Raw genomic sequence first — 27528 nt, 5'->3', positions numbered from 1 at the left:
AAGTAGGATTCTTCAGCATAAGGGTGACAAAGGAAAACTTTATCAAACATTTTAAGTGAAAACATTGATCTGTCACTCAGGAAAACCACTAGAAATCCTCTCCCACTCCCAGTGAAATCTACCATATCCTTACCACCAATATGAACAGAAATAACACACACATAAACAAGCAATCCATGTTAGGATTATCACATTAATTGTAAATAAACATTTCAGGTTGTTTTGTTTTTGAATAGCTGTCACTAAAGTCCCCAGGAATATTGAACATCCTGTTCTCTCCAATGTTGGTGCGGTAAAATTTTATGAATGTAAGAATATTTTCTTCTTCTCTCTGAAATACTGTTTTTCCCCAAAGCTATGCACATCACGTGCATCATAGGCCAAATGCAAATAGGTGCCTCACAGAGAACATCATATTCCTTTGTTAAATTCTCCGAAAATTAAGGAAGTTCTTATTACCTATATTTCTCACGAAATAAAGGCTAATGGAGCACATTAGAACTGCTCTGTCCAAATTTTGCTGCTCTAGAAGTACAGTAGTTTGAAAAGCACCACACAAATAAGTGTTTTATTAAAGGTACCATTAAAATTGCAATCAGATCTCACTGAGAAGGCATGTTCATTATTACTTCTACCTGTTGTATGAATACACCGTGCACGCCTCTAGGGCATTTTTGTAGCAGCTGTTATAAAAAAAAAAAAAAAAGGTTACATTACCTAAATTGGACAAATAAGCTTGCAAATCTTGCTGAAACACTGAATTCTTTCATGTCAAGAGTCATGCATTGGAAGCATTGACAGAGCATGACAACAAACGCCTCTGGTGTATTTCCCATTAATATGTGTAGCTATCTTTTTTATTTTTAGGATGGCCTCAGGAAAAAACTTGGGTCAAGCTTAAAAGCGGCACCATAAATAGAAACAGGATTTAAGAACGTTCAGCAGCATCTGCAAGACAAACTGGCGTGTAAAAGAGAGCATAAGCACACAGCATTCAAAATCTAAGTCTCAGGAACATGACCACCCCCCTGCAAACATTAATGCATTTCGGTGCACTTATATTCTCTTGGTTAAACAGCACAAATGTGCTCTGAAATATAAATATGCAAAATGCCACTTTAAAAATAAAAGATCAATTGTGCTTTCCTAACCTTGCTTTTGGGTAAAAAGTCACAAAAGACAGAATGCCTCATTGATACAGTTAATAGGAAGTAGTTTCATTGCTTCTTCATTCAAATCATTCTTCACATATACAGGTTACAGCTGAATCAATCATAATACGTTTTTAATACGTTTCACACCACCAGCACACTGCCCATTTGCAAACTCACTCAAAGGAAATCTGCTAGGAATAATGCCGGGAATTCAAAGAAAGCATTTCCTAAAGTGATCTTCCATGACAGCAGCTTCCACTTTTCATTTCCTTCTACTCTGACGTACAGTATCTGTACGTCTCCAACATATTAACCCTATTTCAATTTTCCAGTTATTTCCTTCTAAAATCAGGAAAATATAAAATTTCCTTTGCGCACACAGTCTATACTGCATAAACTATTTCCAAAGCACAGGGCACATTTCTAAAGAAACATCAGATGTACACATGCAGTACCTTATATTATTTCTATATATTTAGATTACTTTTACTGTGGTATCTGCATTGCAAAGCTTTTCAGTCTGATACAACTTGAAAAAAACCCTCTCTGTTCAAGTGCTCGATGTTAACTTTACTGCAAGAGGCACATAATCATTCTCTATGACATTTCGAAGACAAGGCAAATTAGCTGAAAAAAGCGTCAGCATGTATATTACAGCAGTTTTTATTAATTATCCCATGAGTCAGATAACATCTAATGCAAACGGGGTTTGCACAAGCTGTTTAGTGGCACTCTGCTGATTTGCACTAGCTAAGTAGCTGGCCCCATACTCTTAATCTGCAGGGTGGTGCGTAGGAAGCCTCTACAGCGTATTCTCAAAGACGCCATCTGGCACATGCAGAAGAGTAGTCAGTGCTACAGTTTGCTATTCCTATGCATTGAGGATGGCCAGGGAAAGAAATAGCATTATACCACTGCTTCACATGTGGTAAGAAGAACAACACCTAGCAGAATCTGCACAAAGATTTTGTAAAGTGAGCAGCTAAAGTGGAATTGAGAAGCCCCCAAATAAAGGAAATGTTTTAGACAGATTTTGCAGGAAATGCAGCAGCTGCTGTTGTTGTTTGATCCACAAATCAGCTTTTGATAAAACCAAGACTGAAATGGCTATGCTAGCCTCGGAAATTTTCCAGTTCACTCATACTTGAATTCTTGGCATATGCTACACTCGCTGAAGCCGTAAGATTCACTGGAGATAGCAGACAGTATCTGCTGGCAAGTTGTTGTGTCCCACCTACAGAAGAAATCCCATAAATGACGGAAACACCTACCTCTTCCCACTGCTCAGATAGAGACATAAATAAACCAATTTCCAAGAATATCTATTCCAGATGTGATGCATAATATGTTAGAGCTCATGTCCCTGGATGACTCTGGTTTGGTGAATCACAAAATAGCCAACAGGCACTTAGAAGACACCAGTGTGCACCATTTGAACAGAATAAAAAAAGACCACTGCATACCCAAACCTTTGCTATAGCACATGTTGAGAGTTCAAGAACGGTTCTTCTTTTTCAGGAGATGCACAAGTTCATGAGAGGAAAAAGATCTCCTTCTCTTCAGGTTCCTGCAGTTTACACAGCCATTTGCAGCACATCCAGTGTAGGGGGGTGGTTACTCTAAAATATGGTGGAAGAAGCAGGGGACAAGAAGGGAGGTCTTTGTCTAAAACATAAACATATTTTTTAAAAGGAAAATAGTCAAAGATGCATTTCACAACTTTGTCATTTAGAAGGAGCATAAAGGAAGAGTATGCGGTACCCAGCACACTGAAGAAGGCAGGGTGGCTGAGCCGAAGAGAAAGGCACTCATGTGTGGCCTGCTTTCAGCTGCTTTCATTTAGCACTTTACAAGGAAAACACTGCTGCTCTTCCAATTTTACGCTGCTGCAATAAACCCAAGGAGTTTTCAAAGCCTCACAATGCAGTTGCATCACAGTCAGTTTTCATTGGAATACTATTTTTCCTCGTAAACTTTTCATGGAAATGGCCTTCATTCCAACAATTTTTGTTCTTGCGGTGGAAGAGAAACAAGTTGGGAGTCTTTGCAGGGGCTTGGAAAGGGGGAAGTTACCTCCCTGGATAAGACTGTAAACCTATTTATCATTAATTCCTCTGAGCTGACTGCTTCACGGGAATGTGTAAGATCTACATAGGCAGATCATTGTCTCCATTTGAGTATAAATGAAAAGGGAATATAAAGGAATCATGTAAAATCAAACATCTTTATCGAAAGAACACTGAATGGGATTCAAAAGATTAAGTTTCTCTTAGTGACATACAAACATGCACTACCTGAAAGGAAGAGGTGGGGAGCTGGGGGTCGGCCTCTTCGCACAGGTAACCAGTGACAGGACCAGAGGGAATGGCCTCAAGTTGCAGCAGGGGAGGTTCAGGTTGGAAATGAGGAGACATTTCTGCTCAGAAAGAGCTGTCAGGCACTGGGACGGGTTGCCCAGGGAGGTGGTGGAGTCACCGTCCCTGGGGCTGTTCACAGAAAGGTTGGACATGGTGCTTAGGGACATGGTTTAATGGGTGGCACTGGTAGTAGGGGGATGGTTGGACCTTGGAAGGGTTTTCCAAACTTAATGGTTCTGTGGTTCTATAAATGAAACTTTTCTTAGCTGGATGTACAATTTGTCAGAAAATACACAGCCAGAGCAGTTATCTGTAGCTCAGTGTCCAGCTTGAGGACCATATCATGTCTGCTTTTGAGTGCAAGAGCTCAATCCAGCATGGATACATTCAAGTAATTCTAGAAAAGACCTAGAAGTACGTCTAGAAATTTTAGAAGACAAGGGGAAGGTAAAGCTACTGGAATTCAGCCTAGAAAAGAAATGAATGAAAATCTTAACAATTGTTTTCCAATATGCAAGATGCAGCAAAGAGAAAAAGTAATCTGAACATCATGGTTATGGTAGACAGAGGGAACCCCAATGAATTAGAAGTGTGTCCAAAAAGGTCTAAATGTGGTATCAAAACATATTTTTTTTCCCCACACAAAAGAATAATTGATTTTGGAGCAATTCATGCAATTCTTTGGTTGACTGGTTCTGGAATCTACACTGATAGCACACTGTAAGAATACAGAGGGCAAATAACTACCAGGAATGGTTCGGATGCAGCTCACCCTGCTCTGAGGCACAAGGGACAGTCTGCACAAGGTTCTGAGTTGCACCCAGACCTTTGCTGAAGGTTTCTATGCCCATTTGTCTCCCTCTGCATCACTTTTGGTATAGACAAAATGTGGATAATGGTGCAAAACATTCAGAGCTTTATTGACAAAAAAGCCCTAAAGATTCTTGGTTAGGTGCTAAGAGGCAAGTAGCATATCAGTTGCAAGCCTACAGGAAAACTAAGTGCTGAAATAATCACCATCTCTGACAAGAGACATCTTTCCTTCTGCTAGGAAAGAAGAAAAGTAATGACAAAGATCTTTGTTAACATGAAATTACAGTCACCCTGCAATCCAACCTGTCTCGGTAATGTGTTGCATTCAGCAACTTGCAGATTTAAAGTAAACAGAGAGGAGAAAGGCACATTCCAGCACAAAGCTGAGGCTCCGTCGAGCAAGAACTGAACACACACACTTGTTCTCTGCTTCTGCGAGCGGTGCATACCGTTCTGGGACAAGGACACGGAGGCATCTTAATGTTCAGGCAATTCTGAGCTTTCAGATGAAGGAGAAAAAAAAAGAAGCTGCTGACACCACTGATCCTACTACACAGAAATAGCCCTGATTTCCTCAACATTAAAACAATCCCCTTCAACCACATAATTCCATTTAGTGCTATTTTCTTCTTGTATTTCGTTACTATATGCAAAAACCTTCTGTTTAAATTCCTCACGTTACCAAGCCTCCCATATATCTCAACTGACCAAACTACCAAGATTTATCACTCAAGTAAGAAGTGCTGAACCCTTTAAGGTATACACGCATTTCACTTCTGAGGGGAAGGGGCTCAGACTCCTAACATATGGCATAAAACCACTATTTCTTTGAAACTAACCTTTCACAATTCAACAAAGTTATCTGCAATAGGTATACAACCAAATTCCCAAATGCATTTGCACCCTCAGAGAGCGGAGCCCACGTGGCATTGCAGCCGAACACACTGCCACATTTCCTGCCCTAACGAGGATCCACTGTCATCGAACAAAGTGTACTGGAAGAGCTATGCTAGGAATTTTTTTGTCAAGATTAATAAACACGAAATATCAGGTACATCATCATTTTCATAAAATTTCCAGAAACCATTAACGAAAGCAGTGCACTGAGATGAACTCAACCTTAAAAAAAATAAATAATAATTTGCATTCTCATAATTCGATTTTAGATCTAAACCGTCATGGAAAGCCATACAAAAGTTTCTCCAAAGTATAATGAAAGAAATTATCATGCTTTTCAGGCACAGTGAGATTTAAAAAACGTAGGTTTTATTTTAACTGATAAAAGAACAAGCAGAGAAAAATAAGTGCCCGCTTTCCAGACTGTCAGACATAGTTACGACAGAAGCCCCATTAACAAAATTCCCTTGTGTATGACTCATTTTTACTTGTCACTTATAAAAAGAAATAAGAACAATTTAGATTTTATGTACCTTTAATTATTATCTTCCAAGAAAAAGCCATTGGCTGACAATAGCAAAACAAATTAATGTTTTATATTAACGTACAAAATGGAGCACTCCGTAGTGAGGCTGTACATACCTATCATAAGCCTAAAAACCAAGGACATGAAAACAGAAGGTAACCAGCAGCACACATCCTATGCGTTTCTATAAAATGTAACAAGGTTCAAAAAAGGACTTTAAAAAATCAGTTTAATTTGGTAACACAAAGAATACAGTATTTTGGTATCAATTATGTGACAAAATGACAAAGCCAGGGTTTTGTAGGTACTTAATACATTAATGTTCCTTATTATGTTAGCATTTTATTTTATTTTTACAGATTCCTAAGGCTGTTTTTAAGCCTAGAATAATACTGCTGAGTATAGAATAAGTTATAACATCCCTAAAATTCACTGTAAATTATAGATATGCACTTCCAACATTACTGAATTTTACCATAGTTATTATCTGGCAGAATAGCAAGAGCAGAAGCTTACCCTACACATATGATGAGCTAGATAGGAGTTATTTGCAGTACCAGTAAATGAACTCTAACTGCCTCAGTTCCCTCCTCTTAGTTCTTTCTCCTTTGCAAACATTACAAGGGCTAAGTGACTCCAGACATCTTCAGGGGAATTTCCCACTTACCTGGGTGGTCAAACTATTCCTAGTATTAGTTTAAAGGAATTGAGGTAAGTATCTTGATCATTTTAAATTCAGTATTAGCTACTATTAAAGCATTTTAAATGATAGGACATATTAGTTTACAGATGAACACAAATATGCAAGTTTATTTGTTTTACACCAAGACATCCTGTATCTACAGCACAATCTTTCACACAGTAAACCAAAAACTCACTTAAAAAACGTGCTCTGAAAGTAATGCTTATACTCTCTAAATGCCTCAAAAGGAAGATAAAATTTACATGGCATCAATATAATCAACTGAATTTCACTAAGGGAGTAAACTTTGTTCTCCATACTAAATAAATATAAAACTTAACAATTGAAGTATAAAAATTTCCTAAATAGAAACTGAACAAATAAAAAAAAAAGTACTGAAGTATTAGAAATTGATTTTACTTGATTTCATTTAGCTACTTTAATACTTAGATTTATAAGCAAAACCATATACCTCAAATAATCATACTATTAAGTACGTGAATACGGATGAACAACAATATTTCAAGCATGACAGGCTTCTTGCAATTATGATTACCTTATAAGAGAAGCAACTAATAATACATGCAATATTTGCTAATAAATTTCACTTTTAGTTGTAGAAACAGATTTTAGCTAAAATCCCATAAATTTGTACAGTTTCACGAAACTGAAACTAGTTTTCAACCACTTTTTCCTTCTTATAATCACTAACTAAAAAAATCTTCTAATTTGATTCTACCATGTTTTCACACTCTTACTTTTTTCAGTCCAAAGAACTGAAAGAGATGTTGTTGTTGCCACACAGAGCTAACATTTATGTTGCAGGAAAGCACAGATTTACCAAAGCATGTAATAAGGACTGCCAAGGTATGGAAAAGTGGAAGGCAGAGAGGCATTGTTAAAATTAACACATTTGGTACAGCACAGAAAATCAGAAAGCAAAATAACACAAAAGAAATGTAAATAAGAAAAATGGTTGTCCAGGTCAATGAGTACTCTGATCCAATGTACTTCGTTTGTGATCAGGATGATAAAATAAGCATAGGAAACAGTGATGAAAAAAAAACCCTATAGTTTATAGTTTGAGAGGCTATAAAAAGTAGTAACACAGAGCAGCATTTCTCAACTGTTTGGCCACGTTCCTAGGGAGCTCACAAGGTATGGGAAGTATTAGTACAGTCTAAAACAGCAACTCTTTCTCCGTGGGCTACCCTGTAAAAACAAGGAGTGACACACGCCATAGGACATCTTTGGTACCTTACATCACCTGGCAGGAAGGTGTCATGGCCTCGTGCCTCTGGGAATTAGAGGGAAGAAGTCCCCCAGCCCCAGTGCAGAGCTGTCTGGCAGGCCTCAAACTAATCACTGACTGAACACAAATTAAATCTCCTTTTTGCTGTTCCTGCTACACTTCTCGAAAGACAAACAGGTCAATACACATTTATTATTTATGCACCTGAAGTTTATCCTAAGTGCAAGGAAGTTGCAGAAAGATTCGCTTCAGGACGAAGGACTGCATTTCTCAAAGAGGATAGTTAAGGAATTAGTTGAAACACGGCAATAGTAACACAAGTCTACTAACCCACAGTTATTACAAAACAAGGAATGTCTGATGAACTTTGGCACTATTGCCTAAGAATGCAACAATATAAACCTCCACGCGGCAGCTCCTGCCTTTTCTGACCCTGTGCCAGGAGCACTCGCTGCACACCTGTACCCCAAAACACAAGAAGAACTACCCACCTTCCCATCCAAAATACAAAACAGACACACACACCCCAAATCACCCTGCAGTTTTCTTGGTGTCCTCCTCAAACGTCATGGAATTAATCTAGACATGTTGGAAAGCAAATTCACTTGAAGTGAACGACTACACTCAAGCTGTAGGAACTTGCAGGCCCAGTAAGAACAGGGCCTGGGATTTCTCAGCGTGTGGCCATCTCTAAACATAGTGTACGACCTACGTACCCCTTTAGAATAGCACGTGTGCTTGGATTTGATTTGAAAATTGATCTGGGTGGAATAATCAGTTGCTTTTGTTTGTTTGTTTGTTGTTTTATTTTGTTTTAGACATCCATATGTGAAATAGTAAGTGACCGTTTTGGATCCACAGGAAAGAGTTGGCCCGTACTGCGCTAGGAGATGCCACAACCAAAGCCTGACTCATTCACTGATCCACGGTACAAAAAGAAAAAGCTCAGATGTGTGTAGTCTCAACAAACAAAGAGGAGGAAATACAGGTGGCTATGAACAGTTGGTATTTTTTAATAAGGTACCAAAACATAATGTGAATCGATTGTAAGTATACATAGGCACATTGCTATTTTGCATAGTGAGCAATGACTTTGGCTAAGTATTTGATTGTACTTTTTTAGTGTGTGATTGTACTTTTTACTGACTTCTCATCAACTTGATGGATTTTGAAGATCATTTGCTTACAACAATAATATGAAAATCTGGAAATACTAAATATCACAGTAGAAAAATCTCATACATCTCTCATATAGCAGAAAACTCCTAAGAAATATAATCATGTTGCAACTGAATAATAATCTTAATCTCAATAATCTTAAACTGCCACAGTTTTATGATCAGTTTGAGATTACTGTAGTATTTTTAGAAGAAATTGATGGATGAGAAAATATGTAAGCATACATGAGTCCTTCTACCATCCCACTGACTAACGTGACAACTTACAGTAAAAATTAAGGGATTCAAAATAAGGGTTATAGCAGGTTATATAGGTTATATGTACTCAGTAAAGATAGCCTTCCCCAATGTGCATGCTTTTTCAAAACACATTTCTTAGATAATTTCAATAAAGTCAGTGGGGTGCTTAGAAGATGTAAAAGTTGTTAGAACAAAGCCTCGATACCATTTCACATGGAAAACAGATTCTTACTGTAGTTCTGTGGAACAAATTCTGGGTTCTTCAGTGTTTTGAGTTTAAAGGACACATCTCCAATAGTGACAGCATCACCTAAAAAATAAAACAGAGAGAGAAAAAAGCCTTTTAGTTCCTAGAAACTTGCAAAGGGTAAAATATGTTTATATTAAGTTTACAACATAAACCTGCTATTGTAACGCTGATTATGTATTCACAGAGCAGCCTCCAAAGTGTTTGAGAACTATTAGTTTGAGAACTAATTAGGCTCTGCTGTCTCTTGATAGATCAGGTACACGTAGAATTTACATTCAATTAATGTTCCTCAGCTTTTCCCTTTAATTGTTATAACCATAACTTACTTTGTTGGGAGCTATGGAAGTCAAACTCACCAAAGAACCCTCTTCCAGATGCCATTGCTGACTTCTTTAAATGAAATCCTTGTCTGGCTCCAGAAATAGCACTAAGAAAAACTTCTAGGGACGATAATTTTCTTGGGTATTCAGGCAGCCTGAAACAGTGTCTCTTGGAGGTACAAAACAATATATTCATACCAATGGGCCCTTCCTGCACTCCCTGACTACGCAGCTGTAGAATTTGGCACCTTTTCAAGGTCTGAGAGGTCTTGAGCATGTCTTGCTCTGGATTTCACTAGCACTAAAGTACCTGCCATTTTGTTTACTGGCCACTTACTAGGACCTGCCTGTCTTATCTGTCTTTCTGCACTGGCAGGCTCCAATTCAATCGCAAGGCATGCCCTGTGTACTTTCTCATGGAAATCAGAACTGAAATCTAGTTTGCAGCCAGGAAATGGGCGAGCACCAAGAAGGCAGTGGTCACACAGAAAAACATCACTACAGCCAAAACCCACGAGGCCAAGAAAATGAGCTGCAGAGTGGTAACAAACTCAAAGTTTTCATTTTTTTTTTTTTCAAGACCATCTGGGCCATGCAAACAAGTTCTGAAGCATTAAGACCACAAAGCTAAGATGACTCCAGAAAAAATGATGTTTTTGCCATTCCTGTTATTGGAGATAACGCCACCTTCACTGCCTAACAGGCACTGTAGTGAGGATGGAGGGGATTACAGTGACTGTGCTCTGGGTGCAGTTTTGCCACAGCACTCTGATTACACCACCTTTCCATGAACTGAGGCCAAGTTTTAGAACTGTTTATGCTTGTGTTTTTCTGAGAAACGGGACATAGGAAAGACGTAGCCCGTGAACAAGATCCAACTCCACAAATCCTTTTGTTATTTTGTCCGGCAGCATCCAAGAGGAGGCAGCTTCCAGTTGCCTGGGTCCAGCACTACCTAAGGAGTCAATGAGTTCAGAAGGCTAATGCTGGAAACAGAGAGGGTGATGTTGAAGAGGAAGCTTGTCCAAACCAACAGAGGCAACCAAAACTGCTGCCATGAATACGGTGGCTCTCCTTTCAATCACCAGTGACTATACTTGTGCACTCCAATGCAGTTCGTTACTGGTATACCCAGGTGTAACCACAGATCTCACAGGACTGAGAATTCATGCTCTGATGCTATCCACACCACCCATAGGAAACACTACACATGTAGGACTAGGTTCATACAGCCAGCGAGGCATCACCTACAGCAACAAACAAGAAGCCAAGAAGAAAGCAATGCAGGTGACTTACTCCCAAATTTAAGTGCTCAACCATGCCCCTGAGACTGGGATTCGCAGCCAGACATATATGCCTGCAATTGGGTTTTTATGTAGCCCCCCCAAGCCCAAATACTTAGCCCACCATTTTTTTTTTTTCTATAAAATATTGACAGCAGATGGCCAGTTGGTGGTTGTTCCCACATTTTATGCAATGATCCAGTGCTCAAATGGCTTTCCAGAAAGTGGGACACAACAGCAATGCTGCCATGTAAATGGCAGCCAAGGGTCCACCCCTGGTCCTAAGGCCAAGTGGCACCAAGCAGTCCCCCCCTCTCCCTGCCTGGAGCAGGTTCTGTGAACTCTTACATATTTTAAATTAAATTAAATTTAACCCAGAGAGCTGCCAGAGAAAAAACACATCCACCACAGGTATTAAGAGACACTGTAGGCTTTGACACTCCCAGGGTTTCGTCCACTTCTCTTAAGTTTTAAACCAAGAAATACTATTTTACAGCACAGGCATCGCCTCCCATTCCCTTTCTTCTGCTGCAGCTCCATCCATTCCTTCGCACTGGGAAACAGCTGAAGGGTTTACCAAAATGCCTCCGAGTTGAGGAAAGCATCCTAGAGGCCCACTGCTTCCTGCAAAAAATTGACACCTCTCTCATTAGCTCAGCTTGGAAGAATTTTAACATTCTAAAAAGAGCAGGTTGCCTGAGATATCCTCAGGAAATTAGTGCCAGTTTATTTTCTCACCATTCCCCAGCCAACATGCAAGGAGACAAGAGTGTATGACTAATGAGCTTCTAGCTTGAATCACCTCAGCTCCAACTGTAAATACTCTTTCATGCATACGCAGCCTTCCAAAACACAGGCGGGACAAGATGCCAGATGCCAAAATAACAAGGTGTCAGACTGCTCTAATACACTGCAACGATGATATCGTCTACACAAGAGAGTTTTAATCACCTATTTTATTGGCACAGCACTGAAAAGCCTTAGCTGCTTTCCTCTACTTAAAAAAAAAATAATAAAAATTAATTAGGTCGAGGTGAAAAATGGAGAATTCATCTCTTCTGGTGGTATTTATGTCAGGCTATAAAATGCTAATCCCTGGCCAACACATCTTCACGTTTCCAGAAATTCAGCAAGTATTCCAGCCATCAGTGGACCCTAGGTATTTTAGTGAAAATTGGGGTGGGAGGGAACTACAGGAAAGAGGTGGAGAGAGGTAAGCACACCAAATCCCTAACACTAAGTGTATTTGGCTTCTGACAGCTTTGATGCTGGCTGGAGACAAACGTTGCCTCAAACTTGCATCTGTCCACAAAGCAAAAATACTAACAGTGTTTAAGAGAACTTGAAGCAATAACGAACCAAGACAGCAGAGTCTCTCTTCTTAGCTAAATGAGCACAGGGGGGATTAGCCCACTAATCTTATCACACACTTCCACCTGGGCTAGATTTTCTTGTCTCATTTGTTTCTTCTGTACTTATTCTGAAGTCTCACGTTTGGTTATTCCATTTCCACTGCGTTTCTGAACTCTTTGAGCAGAGATATCACCCCAGATAGGCTCTTCCCAATGTTTCACCAGCTGGCAAGGAACAGACAACAGCCTGCCTGGTAGAGCTGTGGTGTTAAAATCAGCAAAATTCACAATTTGGGAACGTGTATCCCAAGCGATTCGTCTCTGCTGCAAATTATGGCACACCCTATAAATACTCCAGCCCAGCTCAAAAGCTCCTGCTGCACTGTTGTGGACAAAAGCTGTAGAGGTGAGGAGGTGACGATGTGCCCTGGTTTCTCATCTCCCACGCAGAAAATAGTAATCTTGGTCACCACGGTCTTTGGGGAAGACAGTGGAATACAAGCAGTGCCTGATGTACAAAGAGCCATGCCTGCTAAAACAAAGCAAAAATAAGCCAGAATCTAAAGGTAAGTGTGACATCCCATACAGCAGGTTGTCAACATAAAGACACAGCAGGTAGTTTAAGAGCAATATGGGTCAGCAATTGGGGGCACATAACTACAATGACCCAGTAATGGGACCTTGAGGAGACTCTCTGAATCAAGGAGATAGGAAAACAGTCTCAATACATGCAGTGACCTCTTTCTACTACGTGATAGGAGAGGTCTGCATTGCATCCCTCATGAAATGGGGACTAACGTGTATATGCAGCTAGCCAGAAACCGCAACACACTGAATTTGCTGTTCTCTCTTCTTCAGAGCTGCATTTCAGGTAGGTAACAATATGAATACACACGTTTGCTTTTTCCCCATTAAAAAAAGAAGTGTTCTTCAGGTGAATTCAGGCCTATTTCTTCCCCTCGGTCCACTGAAAGGGAAAGGCACCAGCCCTTGCTCCAAGCCCCCATGGCACAGAGGCAGCAGCTGGAGGCTGGCCAAGCCCTTTGGCAGAGCATTGCTGCACAGACACCCTGAGCTCCTTCTCCAGCATCTCCCACCAACAGCTCTGACACACAACAGGAGGACTCGATGGACCTCTCTTCTCACCCCCCACGGATGCTTTCATGTGACCATCCACCTGCGTGGAGCCTGCAAAAGCATATTAAAACCGGAAAGGTGCTAAGGCTTGCTAACATTAATTTCTACAGGACTAGATCACACTTACTAGAGAGAAATTCAATCTCTAAATTACATACAACTGTGTATTTTCAGGTCTTCATTTCACTATAATATGAAGAAAAAGAAGAAAAAACATAGCTTTCAGCTGGTACTTATCCAGCACATGTGCATAAGAGCACAGAAAAGGTTGTCTGCCCTCATCTTTGAGAAGCCAACTTTTTTTTAAGAAACAGAAACACTTTCAAATCATATTTGTACTCAACCTTTCTGAATACTTTCTTCAGGAAGAAAAGCAGCCATGTCTACTCAACTGATTTCTCTCATTTCACGCTGGCTCTTGCTGGGCATCTTCATGGCTGCAAACGTCGTACCCAGTCACTGGGTAACATCAAAACTAATCCTGCATCTTGTGTGGGTACTGGCAGCCTCTGAAACACATTGGTGTCACAGACAGAAACACACTCCCTGCACTCACCAGGTTTACTCCTGCACTCTTGTCACATACAGATGAGGTAGAGCTTACCTGCTGCCGCTGTGACACCGCAGGCTGACAGCACTGAAATAGCTGGGAGTCTACACAGCAAAGCCCATCTCCAACTTAAGCAAAAAAAAAAAACTCATTTAAGTCGCTTTTTTTTTTTTTCTGAACAAAATAATTGGTTTCTCCTTTATTTCTAAGAAAGCAAAATAATGACTTCAAACATAACATTTGAACATTACTCACTTTTTACCCAACATTTTTGTTAGACTTCCTAATTTTCTAATTTTTTGATTTTTCAATTACCTACTTTAGCCTAGTGGTCCTCTTTACTGAAGTAAGTTCAAAGTGTCACTAAAACAAAATCTTTGTGCTTACTCTAGGAAGCGATCCTTTTCCTCCATTTCTGTGTATTTTTTGAGGATCAACAACGTGAATGTGGAAACTTCTCTGACATCTAGCCCTGACAGAAGCTTACAATCATTTCTTAGCCTAGAGCTATTTCTCATTTGGGCCACCAGCATAACCTAAAGGCAGGGACACTGACAGTGCTCAGTTGCACAAGTTTTAAGATGTGAAATGAAAGTTTTAAATATGTTTAATGCAATGAGGATCTCACGAAGGCTTGACACGCACATTTCAGAGTATATCCTAGCAGTATGTTTGCCATGTCAAAGAAATGCTAAACTGTTCATTTCATCAGTTATCAAAAAAAATCTTATAAATGTTGGTTGGCAGGGACTCTGAAGGTCAGCTTCTCCAGCTTCCTGCTCAACATCAGCTTACAACCAGACTGGGTCAGACCCACTTTGGCTCTGTCTGATGGAGTCTCAGAACCCTTCACGGATGGTGAGTCCACAACCCTTCCAGCTAACCTCCTGCCCTGCTGCACCACTCTCCTAGTGAAAAAGGTTTGTCCTCTTGCCCAGCCTGAACCTCCCAAGCCTCAATTTGCAAGCACTGCCTCTTGCTATATTATCCATGCCTATTAAATAGTTAGGTTTCATCTTTGTAATTATAACTGGAAGTTGCAAATAGTTTTCTCCTCCCTTAGGCTTCTCCATGTAAGACTAACAAACCCAGTCCGCTCAGCTTCTCCTCACCAGCAGGTGCTCTGAGCCCCTGACAACTTTGGTAATCCTCCAGCAGATTTCATCAGCTTCTCAGAATTTGCCTAGAATTAGGGAACCCACAACTGGACACAGGATTCCAGGTGTGCCTTCAAGCTATGGACTCTCCCTTGCATTGCCCATTCTCCTCCTAACATGGCCCTACCTGTAGTTTGCTTTATTCTGTATAAGAGTGAAGCATCAGGTCATATTCAACCACTCGCCCACTGCAACCCCACGTCCTTTTCTGCAAAGCTGCTACTTAAGACCAGTGGCAGGACTTCACACTTCTTCTTAAACTTTTTCAGGTTTCTCTTGATCCAGTCCTCAAGTTTATCTCGGTCTTTCTGGACTCAAGATCCACAGCTTGTCATACAGGAAGGATTTTGTCCATGCATATTAAATGGTACTTCTTTAAAGTCCTCTTCTGTTGCCTCTCCTTATTCCTTGTGGCATTTTTGTATGATCCTTCATTGTGCTTTAGTTCATTGAGAGGTTCCCTGCTTGGCCAAGCATTTGCTGCTGAAAGACCAGATCCTCCTGCACTGCAGGATCATTTGCTCCTGAGCTGTCATTAAGGCTTCTTTAAGAAAGGCTCACCTCTCCCAGGCACCTGGTTGTTATCCGAGGGATTCTGCCTCCCAAATCTCCCAAATAAGCAAAAGTCCGCACTCCTCGAGTCCAGAATCCTAGTTCTGCTGCTTTGAGCTGTTTTGAGAAGTTCCTATTTACTGTAAAGGTAACAAATTAGACAACAGAGCCTTCAAAATTCACCATGGCATCTCCTATGCAACTATTCGGGAAGTCCCTGAGTTTGCCAAGCAGGTTCAGCTTCAGCCTTCTGGATTAAAACAGGCAGGACTTGCAAAACACACTGACACGTACCTTGATTGTAACAGCTGCTAAACAGGAAAACTTGAATTTTGAACAACTGCCAAATATTAAAACTCAGAAGCTATTTACTGACATTTACGCATGAGAACTGTGAAGGCCTACCAAAGACCATGTATACCCTGAAGGTTATCTGCTTGACAGCTCATCCCTTTCTTCCAGCTATATCAGTGAGTCTAATAAAAGACACATTTTTCTGCCACCAACCTTTCCTCTCTTAAATGTTAGAATAATTTTAAATAACTCAGGCATGACTCCACGGACAACTGGCTTTAAAAGACCCTGTTTCCATTCGCTGCCTTCTCAGTTGTGATGGCACTGCAACCATTCATAAGGCCTTGCTGTAGTTTTGTGAATGAACAAGGTATTGCCAGAACCACACTCCCAGCTGTCAACATTTTGAACTCCAACAAGATAATGACCCAGGTAAAGTCAGAAAATGGAAATGTGAGTTAACTTCCATCATCAACCACATCGTTTGGTTTTGTAAAGTGATAGACCTGGACAAAGAAAAATAATAATAAAAAAGCTCCCATTCACAGTCTTCTTTCAGATGACAAATATTTACCACAATCACTTAGATTTGTATACTGACAATTAACATTACAGGACTTTGAAGTCTGATACAGTATTCACAATTGTCTGGGTTACATCCAGCAGACAAAACCTCCTGTATGTATTATTGACACCTTTTAGGCTTAAAACACAACTATGTGTGGTGGTGTTTTTTTTAATCTGTTAATTTCTCACCAAATTCAGCCTTTGTTTCCTCCAACGCCTTAAAACATCTCCGATATCGCCTACTTCATCAGATTTTTTTTGAAAGTTTTCTATTACATACAGATAGACAGATGAAAGTAATTAAATGCCAGTTAACTGAGGTCCAGAGAACTGCACTTTGCTCAGCTAAAAAATGTGTTTAAAATAATAATTAATCACAAACAACACTGTAGTCTGTAAGATCTTGATTTTTCTCCAGTCTTTTGGAAGGAAACATGAAACCTGCATTAAAAAAATGAATATTAGAGCAACAGCCTTCTGTGATATTTACTCCTATAAATCAGGTTTTCCTCATTAACTAAGTTGTGCAAGCCCAAACCCTTCCTAGCTACTCCAGTTACCCTTTGATCACCGTGTGCCTCAATGTTGCACTCTGAGATTTCTCTTTACCACTAAATAGCTCCAGCACTTCCCCAGGCACCAGCAAGCCAAATTTGCGTTGTCAAGACAGAGCTGAAAAGCTGAGGATGACTCCTTCACATACAACAGGACAAAACCAGATAACAGTTTCTCCCTTAAACTTAAAAAGTACCTTCACAGAGAGCAAATCAGACCTGGCAGGGATGTCAGATCCAAATTACTGTGCACGCAACAATTTGCTGTTTACCTGACTGTTAACAGCTTCCAGCCCTTTGAAAATATTTTATTTTTCAGGAGGGAAGAGACACGCAACCTTGACACTTGTTACAGCAGGACTCACAATTAGTGCAGCCCCACAGAAATAGCAGAAACATATATTGCATACAACACTTGACACCATCTTTTCAGATCCTCAGTAGTCTCAGAGGGCCAGTAGGGCTTACAAGAGGACATGCGAGCATCTTTAAAATAAAATGGGGAGAGAAAAAAAAGCACAAAAAGAAAATGAAGAATAGCAATCCTAACATCAAGGCCTCAAACCACTATGATGACTGAGGTGTCTCAGCACCTGAGAGAGCAAATAGCTCTAATGTCACATCTTTCCCTGTCTCTAACTACAACACTGTCTAGAGCTTTGAGGCACGAGATTTAAATCCTCCTACCAAAACTCATTAATTGTAACTGGGAATACTTTTACTATTCATACACATATCCAGCATATTCATGACTATTGCTAAGTTACAGTCAGTTATGTCCCAAAACACTGAATTTTACCGTACTGTATGAAGTACCTATAGTAATACTGCATTTGCTACTGCTTTATTTCACTGAATTTCTCCTTGTTCACAACGTTAGTCATCCCCGTAATGGGGTGCAAGAAGCAAACATGTGTAAGAAATGAACTCAGGAAACTAATACACAAACTCAGGAAACAAAAGTGGATGCAAATGGTGTGTAAGGGGTGTAACTAAGAGCTTTAGCGAGTGCCCGGCCACCAGAGCTGTCTCTCGGTGACTCTGTTTTGTCAACACACGGCTGCTCATCATCCCTCTATGTTTAGCAGTTTTGATGCTTTTGGCTTTCATCCCAAAAAGCTCCAGCCACCCGTGGCATATGTCCCTGCTTCCCACCCCCAGCCCAGCTCCGCACAGGGCCGTCACCTGTCTCGGAGGGCACCAGAGGATACCCAGGGCAGCCCAGGGCAGCCTTCACGTCATGGAGCGAGCTCAAGGTCAACCCCAGCGCTGTGACCAGCGTTTTTGGGAATCCTCTTCCAGAAACTCATACATGCGTCTGCCTTGGGAGCAACGACAGCAGCTTTGCCTTCGTGGCGTGCCAAAGCCCTAAGACACAGGCATGGGATGCACTGAACCTCTGCAGTACACAACTCATAGCAGGGGCTCCTCCTGCTTCTCCAGGGGTGAGAGATACTAAAGGAGAAGCTACGGAGAGCCTCAGCCCGGCACCCAGCACCACAAGCCCCCAGCCCAACCCTCGGGGCTCCCCCGAGGGCTGGGGGCACACACACACACACACACCCCCGGCTAAACCCGGGGCAGGGGGCTGCGGGGGCAGCGTTACCTGAGCCGTGCAGCGCCCGCAGCTCCGGGCGGCCGGGCCGCGGCGCCAGCAGCTGCCGCAGGAGCAGGCGGACCCTGCGCGCTGCGGGGGCCCCGGCCCCGCCGCCCAGGCACAGCAGCTGCCGCTGCATGGCCGAGGGCAGGCAGCCGGGCCCGGGCAGGGAAGGAGGGGAAGGGAAGAAGGGGAAGGGAAGAAGGGGAAGGGAAGGGGAGGGAAGCGCCGCAGCACAGCGCCCCGCCGGAAACTACAGCCGGGCTCAGCGGCGGCCGGGGAGGGCGTTGGGGCGAGCCTGCAGCGGGGCAAGAGGGGAGGTTGGGGGCTGCGAGCGGCTTGTCCCCTCCCTTCAAGTCCTCCCAGGTCTTGGGGGGGTCCCCCTGAGCCTCTTCTTCTCCAGGCTGAGCAGCCCCAGCTCTCCTGGCCGCTGCTTGAATGCGAAATGCAATCGCTTCTCCGCGTCCCTTAGGAAAGGGAGGGCTGCTCCCCTCAAAGCAGAGTCCCAAACCCTGCTGGGTGGGCTACACAGCTGCACCGAAATGCAGACATACACCCTAGCAAACACTGCTCGGGGCTGCTCCTGGAGAGAACTTAATCTGTTATGTCGCCTTTAAGCAGTTAACCATGCCCCACAGCTTCACAAAGAAACAGTTCAAAGTTTGAAGCTTTTCAGTAGGAAAGGCAGGAATTTATCAATGTGAAGCAAGGCATTAAAAAAAAAAGAGGTATTGATGTATCAGATGGCAGGTTTAGGTTTGCGTTCAGTAAGGATGGTTGGAGTGGTCGCTATGAGAAAGACATGATTTTTTATGAAGCGTCTGAAGTCTGTAAAACATCTAATAAAGGTTTAAAACACCCTGGAAAACAACATATGGGGAGCAGCTCCTACCATAAATTTACATGTAAAAGGTATTTTCTAATTTCTCAGATTCTGTCACAGCTTGCTAAATTCATGTGCCCTACTTTCCCAGGGCCACCTCTTCGATACATTGGAAAAAAAAAAAAAGATTTTTTTGTCACTCATGAAGAATTTAAACCAACACGGAAGTTCCTCTGGTGTGATATTTTACACACAGTGTTTAGATATAAGACTTATAAAGGTAATGGTATGACAATACAGTTCAAAACTTTCACGTTTTAACTAAAGTTGCTGCTCTTGAATATATTTAAAGGTATTTTGTTAAAGACTGAAACTTACATTAGGTCCAAATGTCAAAAAAAAAACAATAATGGTTTAGGACTAGTTTCAAAGAAAATCCACTAGACTTGGGTCTTAGCACTAGTAAGAAGATAAATAAAGAGCTTAACTGAAGGTCAAAGCCAGTCAAGTCACCATCTTTGTTACCTGTACTTCATTTTTTCGGTATCTCAGTATCCACAGGGCTGGGAGAAGTTTCCTCCAATAAATCTCCCATTTCGTGCCTCTTTTAAGCATTGAACAATTATCCCAAAGGACAACTGCTAAAGAGGGAGTTAATCATCTATTTAAACATAGACAATTTAGACTTCTAAGCCCAAAAAAAGATGTTCTGAGTTATGAATATATGCGATGTGCATATTGCATATATGATCATATGCATTTCTGCATATGATCATATAACAAGACTATATGCATTTCTGCAGCTCAGCATTAGGTGCTCTAAACATTTCAAAGCTGTGAGATTTAGTGATCTTTAGTGCTTCACGTTGGCTGCCATGCTAGTTGGGTGTAAATTCTATTCTGAGTACCTAATATAGGTCTGTGAACCTGCTTTCTGGATCTAAGGCAGAGTAAAATAAATCGAAACATCCTTTTTATGGATATTGCCCTAATTTCTTGAAAAGTCAAATCATGAATGCAGGAGGCTAAAGATAGCATCTGGAGTTCTGCATCTGCTTCTGGGCCCCCAAAATAGGAGAGACCTGGACATGCTGTAGAGAGCCCTGTGAAGGGCCACCCTGATGAGGAAGGGCCTGGAGCACCTCTCCTGTGAGCAGAGACCGGGAGAGCTGGGACTGCTCAGCCTGGAGAAGAGGAGGCTCAGGGGGATCTCCCCCAGGGCTGGGAATCCCCGCAGGGAGGGGGCAAAGAGGCCGCAGCCAGGCTCTGTTCAGGGGTGCCCAGCGCCAGGCCAGGGGCAGTGGGCACCAAGGGGCAGGCAGGAGGCTCCCTGTGAGCACCAGGCAGCACTTCTGTGCTGGGCGGGCAGCTGAGCACTGGACACCTCCAGAGGTCCCTTCCAACCTTAGCCATTCTGTGTTTCTGAGATAGGCTAAGCAAGAGTCAAGTAGAATGCCAATGAGGTGCAATAACAATAGAATAATTTATGAAAATATATTTGCACTCTAGGATATTTAATTAGAAGATTACATTGATTCTCTGTCATATTTATAGAATAATAAATGGTAGTAATTGCAACAAGTATCCAAGCAATTAAATACATAACCTGAATACCAAATAGATTTTATGCTATACTAGAAATAAAGACAGTTTTCAAAATTTTGTACAGATTCACAGTAATTTCACACAGTAAAAGAAAGCCTTTTTCTGCCTCTATGTGTGTATATATGTATATATATACCTGTCAAGCTAAATGCTTTAAATTTCAGTCATTTCTGAGTCATGTATCTATAAAATGTTTTGCTTTTTAAAGTATTATCTTAAAATTCTAAATTAGTCAGCTTTTCCAAAACTTCAAATTCAGCCTTATGTGCAGCCTCAAACTTTCCATTTGCAGCAAAAGTAAAGCATATTTACCGACTGTCAAACCATTGCTGGGAAAGTTGTAATGGAAATGTTGTTATCTCTGTGCATAATTATGAGCATGGACATTTTATTGAATGTATACATGCATATACACATGTATGCAAGCAATTAGATGCACAACTTGAATTTTGCATTGTTTTTGCTATATTATCAGTTGTTACACCAGTGAACATTTTAGTATGATTTAATAATGTGAGTGTATAGAACCTACTTTGTCCTATTCTACGTAGCTATACAATATTACATTATTGCTTGAATATGGCATCTGCTTCCCTTGCTAACCATAACTGAGGGCTGTGTGCGTGCATACATGATTTACATACATGGTACTTACTCACTCCTCTCTATTGAAAGCATCATTCGAGAAGTAGTTCAGTCTTGTCATGAAGTGGAAGGATTTAGCAGTCTGCATCTGGTGTGTTTGGGAAGGCTTTCAGAGATGATTTACAACACTGGTAACAAACAGCTATTTCATATTTTCGTTCCCTAGCCTAACAGCATTCTTATTCGGAACGTGAAGTTTCTTAACAAAAATACTTTTCCTTTGATTAAACCGAAAAGAACTTATTCCAAGGGATGAGAGCTCAGAAGGCATCTCTGAGTTGACAGCTTCCAGACTCATCTCTGTAGTAGCTGTCATCTACTTCGGTGCATAGCTCTAGCTGCAAGACAAAATTAGACACAGGTGCAGACTAGCAAGAACAATGCACCATCTTTGCCTACTTACAGTCAGTTCTCCTACACAACAGCATAGAAGACAGCTGAGATGAAATCCTGGTTTTAATCTAAAGTTTGTAGGAAATATTCTCTTGAGTGCAGTGAGGCCTGAATTTCACCCAAGTGTTACGGTTGAACTAAAATAATAAGTCAGTCTTCATTTACTGTTAAATTTGTGTCTAGAGGGTAGGTCTAATGTTAAACTCCTTTGAAACTATGTCCAGACGGTGTGAAGAGGCAAAGAAGGAAGAACTCACACAATTCACCAGTGTTGTGGGTTCCATCTGGTGATTCTACAGAGGACAAGCCCTAGAGACAGACCTTGCTTACCGATAATTTTCATTCCTGAGATCAAGAGATTACTTTTATATCTCTTTTTAGTCAGGCAAAATTAGTTTTCTTCACTTAAAATGTGTAGTTGTTTTCCCAAGCTATCTGTAATCATTGCTGGCTTGCTTTAGATGCAGAGAGAGTCCAGCTTGTTTTCTTCTGGTTTATGTCAGTTGTGAACAAATTTAAGTACAGATTTCCATGAAGCCACTTTAATTTACAATAATGAAAGTCTCTCTAATACCAGAAGGTGCTTCTCTTATATGGAAGCAATTTGGAACAACATAAATCAAATCAAAATGGAAATGCACAGCTGTTCCTTTGTTGACGGAACCCTAAATTTGTCCCCTGTTTTAATCTAAGTTGATTTTGAGAATAGACCAACAAATAAGATACTAAGTTTCTAATGTAAACTGTCTTTTCTTGTCTCCTGATTTTTGCCAAACTGGCTTTCATTAACAATTTCTTTCTGTACATCTCTTGATTATTAGAATATCAACCTTTTTCTTCTGCACAGCTATAAAATAGGCAAGATTCAAAGCTAGGTTTTGTACTACAAATGGTGTTTATAATAGATTTTCCACCCTAGACGAGTGTATAATTACCGCCTCTTCAGTTAAGGGTTGAAAGGTTTTTGTTCTTTGTTTGTATGACATCTTTCAAGAAATTAACATTCACTCCATTAGCTTTCTTAGTATGTGTTCAGAACCCTCCCTCTGTGTTATATTATGCTGTTTGAACTGTTACACTGAACGAAAACAGCAAGTAAGGATAAGGTCATTATAGATTTTTATTTTTTTTGGTAAGAAGTAATGACATTCAGGTAAGGAGCTGCTTGCCATCTGATTGCTCACTAGAGCAGCTAAGGTTGACCTAGCAGCCTCAAGCTAGGAAGTACATATGGACTTGGAAGTACATTATGCTTAGAAGTACATTCCTTGAAGATCATTACTGCAGTCATAAAGCCTGCACTTTTTTTTTTAAAAGCAATGTAGAATGTAAGAAAAGCAAATATTATGCAAAATACCACTGCATATTCACATCCATATATGTGTTACAATATACATGTAAATGCTTGGAGTATGAAGGCCCTAAGTGATGGCATCTGTAATTTCTTATGCCCAACTCCATCTGTTTTCAGTAGTTTGTAACGCCACCATTCTTTAATAATTTGGGCAGAAGTTTCTCATGCTGAATTTCAGCCTGAGGCTGAAGACTTCTTTTGAAAACTTGAACAAAAATAGCTTAGCCACTTTTCAGAAAAGAAAAAAAAAAAAAAAAAAAAAAAAAAGTATTTTGCTCAATAGTGGCTGTAACCCCTATATGTCTGGGAAGGCTACACAACTCAGCAGCCACATCCCATGAGGGAAATGTGTACTACCTTTTCTGGTTCTGTTGAAGGGTGAAGGGAGACTAGGGAAGAATAAAACCTCCATCCCGCCTGATAAAACTGCATATGGTTTTACCCACATGAAGCTATTTCTTGCACCAGAAGCTTTGCTATTTCTCTGCTTTAGAACCAGGGCTGGAATTCTGCTCAGGGAGTCATTCAGAAAGCTGCTGCTTGATGACCCCAATTTTTACTGAATCCTGAATTTCTGAAAACTGGTTTTGCCCCTCTTATTTCTCCTTCAAAACCAGGGAGTGCTGCAGACAAAGAGGCTCTGATGTGCTTTTGGTGGTCTTCCTCCTCCTTTCCATAGGCTGGGGAAGCAGAGGGGTAAGGAGCCAAGCCTGAAGGGATGGTTAAAATGAGGTGAGTTGAGCACAAGGAGCTCAAATGGGAAGGGGGGCACTACTAGAAGATGTCACATCCATGTAGACTGAGAGCAGAAGTCATGAAGGATGAGGTTAAGACGAACTGAAAGCACCATGACCATTATGTTTTGCAAGTCCTGGGCAACACTAGAGCTCCCTGTATTCTGCTGCTGACAGAAACAGTGGAGAGATCCACCAAAGATAGACTGTCTGCTTCACTCATGCTGTTAGTTTGAGTAGTAGGGGGATGTGTGCTATTTTGCCTATGCAGTATTGGGACTCTGGGGTGGGAGAGTTGTTTCTGTTTCATATCCATACTTGTTTAACTGTAGAAAAATGAAAAACACTCTGTTAAACTAAAATAGCAGGTTAGTAATTTCATAACTGTGTGAAGTCTGATGTTCAGGAATTAAATGAAAAAAAATGAGTTTATCCAGTGTTCTTAATATGGCTCCTTTGCATTAGCACATCACCTTTAATTATATGCTTACAGACCTTTTTCTTTCCCAACAGCAGTTCTGCCTCACTCAGTGTGCATGATGAACCTGCGGTGGGTATGAATAAAGGTTGTACAGCAAAGGAAACAATTGGCTATTTAGGATTTATGTTCCACCTGTTAGGAAACTTTGAAAACCTGTGGACATGGCAGAAACACTAGAGAATTGTTAACATGTGTTTATGTATAAAGGGAGGCACGATTTTTAGGGCCACAAGGCCAGGCACTGAGGGAAAAGTAATAAACAGAATGGGGAACACGCATCAGTTTACAGTCAGAGGTCCCACAGAAGGGATTCAGAGGCAAATGACGATCAGAGGACCCTGGACCATGTGCATCATCCCCAAAGGAATCCCAGAAGCTGCTTCCGAAATGGTGATGGTGGTGGAGTTGATGACGAATACCTTTTAGTGTCAGTACCAAAATACTCTGTAATTTGCCAGGGTGCCATCATGCCTAAAGGAGCCCTGCTGTGACTCGTGACTGAGCGATGAGGCAAGCGGAGGAGTAGCCATACGTGCAATGTGCAATATCGCGGGCATTGCTCTGCAACAAATGGAGCAGGCTGCCTAAGGGCAAGGCTGTGCATTAGCATATGGGATGCTGGATTTACAAGGTCTTACCGACTGCAGCCTAGTGTCTGAGCTACAATTATGTGTTGATACTGCAGTTATAAGTGCTGTTTAAATATATATAACATTGCCTAAGCCTTTACCATGGGTATACTCAGGCCTGTTCAGACATTAACATAGGCTAATGCACAGACTTCTTCATCATTTACCCATGTGCAGCATAAATTTTTAAGTTTTTCTTTTGGTGGTAGTTGCAGCTATGGAGCAAATTTTTTGCTGATATATAGGATTTAAGTGTATTCTTAGATTATTGAAGCTAAGCTGCTGATGACATGAAAACTTTAATTTAGATGATTAGGAACTATGATTTCATTGTCCTCACAGATATCCATATCCTGATAAAGTCTAGCATGCATTAACAACGTGCATATGGGAGCTGATGGGGTTAGTGAGTATTTAGCATAGCACTAAGATGAGAAAAGACAAAGTCCCCTTCAAGAAGAGAGAGAAGGAAAAAACACACATCAAGATCCTCTCTCTCCTGCTGGAGAGCAACACAGGCAGTGACTACTTCCATTTAGGGAACTCACGAATGCGTGTTTTAATCACCAGTGTGGGTTATCAGATCATTTGTGGCTTACTCTGTTTAGCTGTACTTGCACAAAACATATGTTCATTAGCAAAGATTTCCGGTGTCCTTCCTTGTGTCCTTCATGTTGTCTTGAGTCCATAAAACAACTTTTGTAACAGCATGCTGCCAACACTGATTTAAAATATCAGCTAAATAAATGTCACTGCTTTGTATTTAGTATTTTATTTTATTACTACAACTGTAACAAAAAGTGGATTAGTCAGGCGGATGGGTAGTAGCTTGGTAAAATGTGGTAGTTCCCTCACAATCCCATGTACCCATACCCTAAAGCTTTTCCTAAGCCCACAGCTCAAAGGTAGCCACAAACTATTGATAGAGCTGTCACATTAAGAGCTAAGCAAAATATTTCATCCAAAATTACCTGAAATAAATCTTTATCCATTTTCATATTGAAGTGATAGATTGCCTTTTTTTTTTTTTTTTTTTTTTTTTTTTTTTTTTTTTTAAAGTTATAAACACCTTGGCTTTTCCCAACATTTATGTCTTGATAGATTGCATTTTGCTATCTCCAGAATATTGCACAGAATAATCTGCAAAGGGTCACAGACAACATGTGCTGGTGAGATAACATCATCAAGCAAAATGCCAAAGTTCCCAAAGACAGGATTAATCTTACTCCCATATAATTCAGCGTTGTCCCTGTTCTGTTCAGGCTAATTCCATGCATCACAAAGGTTATTTAAATGTACAGCAATTCTGAGGCAATCTCACAAGCTCGTGTTTGCTGTTAACGAACAAAACTTAACTTTTACTCTGGCTGCGGAACTTGCAACATTAGTTCGGTAGGGCCTGGAGCCATTTGTGGGGGTTACACAATCCCAAAAGATGAAAATAGTTGTTGCCTCATTCCTGAACCTTTGAACTCTCTGCAGGCACTACTTTCACACACATAAAAAAAAATCATCAACCTGGCTGGCTGACCACAGGGTAGAGCTGCGAGTGCCACACAGTGTGAGATTTAGCCCAGAATGAGGTGAGCACCCAACTGTGCCACACCAGTATCCTAAATCCTCGCTGAAAGGAGCTGCCAGTGAATACCCTGCTGGCATATGTTCTGGGTCCATACAACAGTAATCAGCTGCCTGACCCCTCAATCTTGTCGAAGTAAAAAAACTGCACAAAATTGTGCCTTCTGTGCTGTCATCTGTGGGAAAAACCGTTCTGGCCTGCACATCACGACTGCATTAGCATTGCATGAACACCAAATGAAAACCTTCACAGACTGTGCATTCACACAAGTGCAGGTATAAAACAGATCAAAGTGCAGGTATAAAACAGATCAAAGTGCAGGTATAAAAGTGACCTGGTCTGAGATTTGAAATCCCACACAGAGTTGTATTGATATAATCTCTTGGTTTTCATATAAATTAAGACAAAGGAGATGACTATTTTTCCAGGAATTTTAAAATGAAAATTGTAAGTGAAAATGAAAATGAAAATTGAAATGAAAACCTGTATTTTAAGAATAAACTAAAAATCTTTAAGAATTAAAAAATAAACAACACAAAAAAACACAAGCAAACAAACAAACAAACAAAAAAA

The 27528-nt window shown here is 40.8% G+C and overlaps 1 protein-coding gene across 1 annotated transcript in view; it reads right to left on the bottom strand.

Annotated features, from left to right (window-relative positions):
• Positions 1-18897, bottom strand: part of VWA8 (von Willebrand factor A domain containing 8) — a 192288-nt gene extending 173391 nt beyond the window's left edge. The window contains exons 1-2 of the mRNA XM_084510032.1: positions 18722-18897; positions 9332-9409 (exon numbers count right to left, since the gene is read on the bottom strand). Of these exons, the coding sequence (XP_084366158.1) occupies positions 9332-9409; positions 18722-18851 (208 nt within the window). The 5' untranslated portion in view covers positions 18852-18897. The remainder of the gene's footprint in view (positions 1-9331; positions 9410-18721) is intronic.
• Positions 18898-27528: the final 8631 nt, after the last annotated feature.

The sequence above is a fragment of the Aythya ferina genome, assembly GCF_964211825.1.
Source record: "Aythya ferina genome assembly, chromosome: 1".
Taxonomy (NCBI): Eukaryota; Metazoa; Chordata; class Aves; order Anseriformes; family Anatidae; genus Aythya; species Aythya ferina.
Note: the sequence above shows the minus strand (reverse complement) of the source record. Positions and strands in the feature narration are given on the sequence as shown.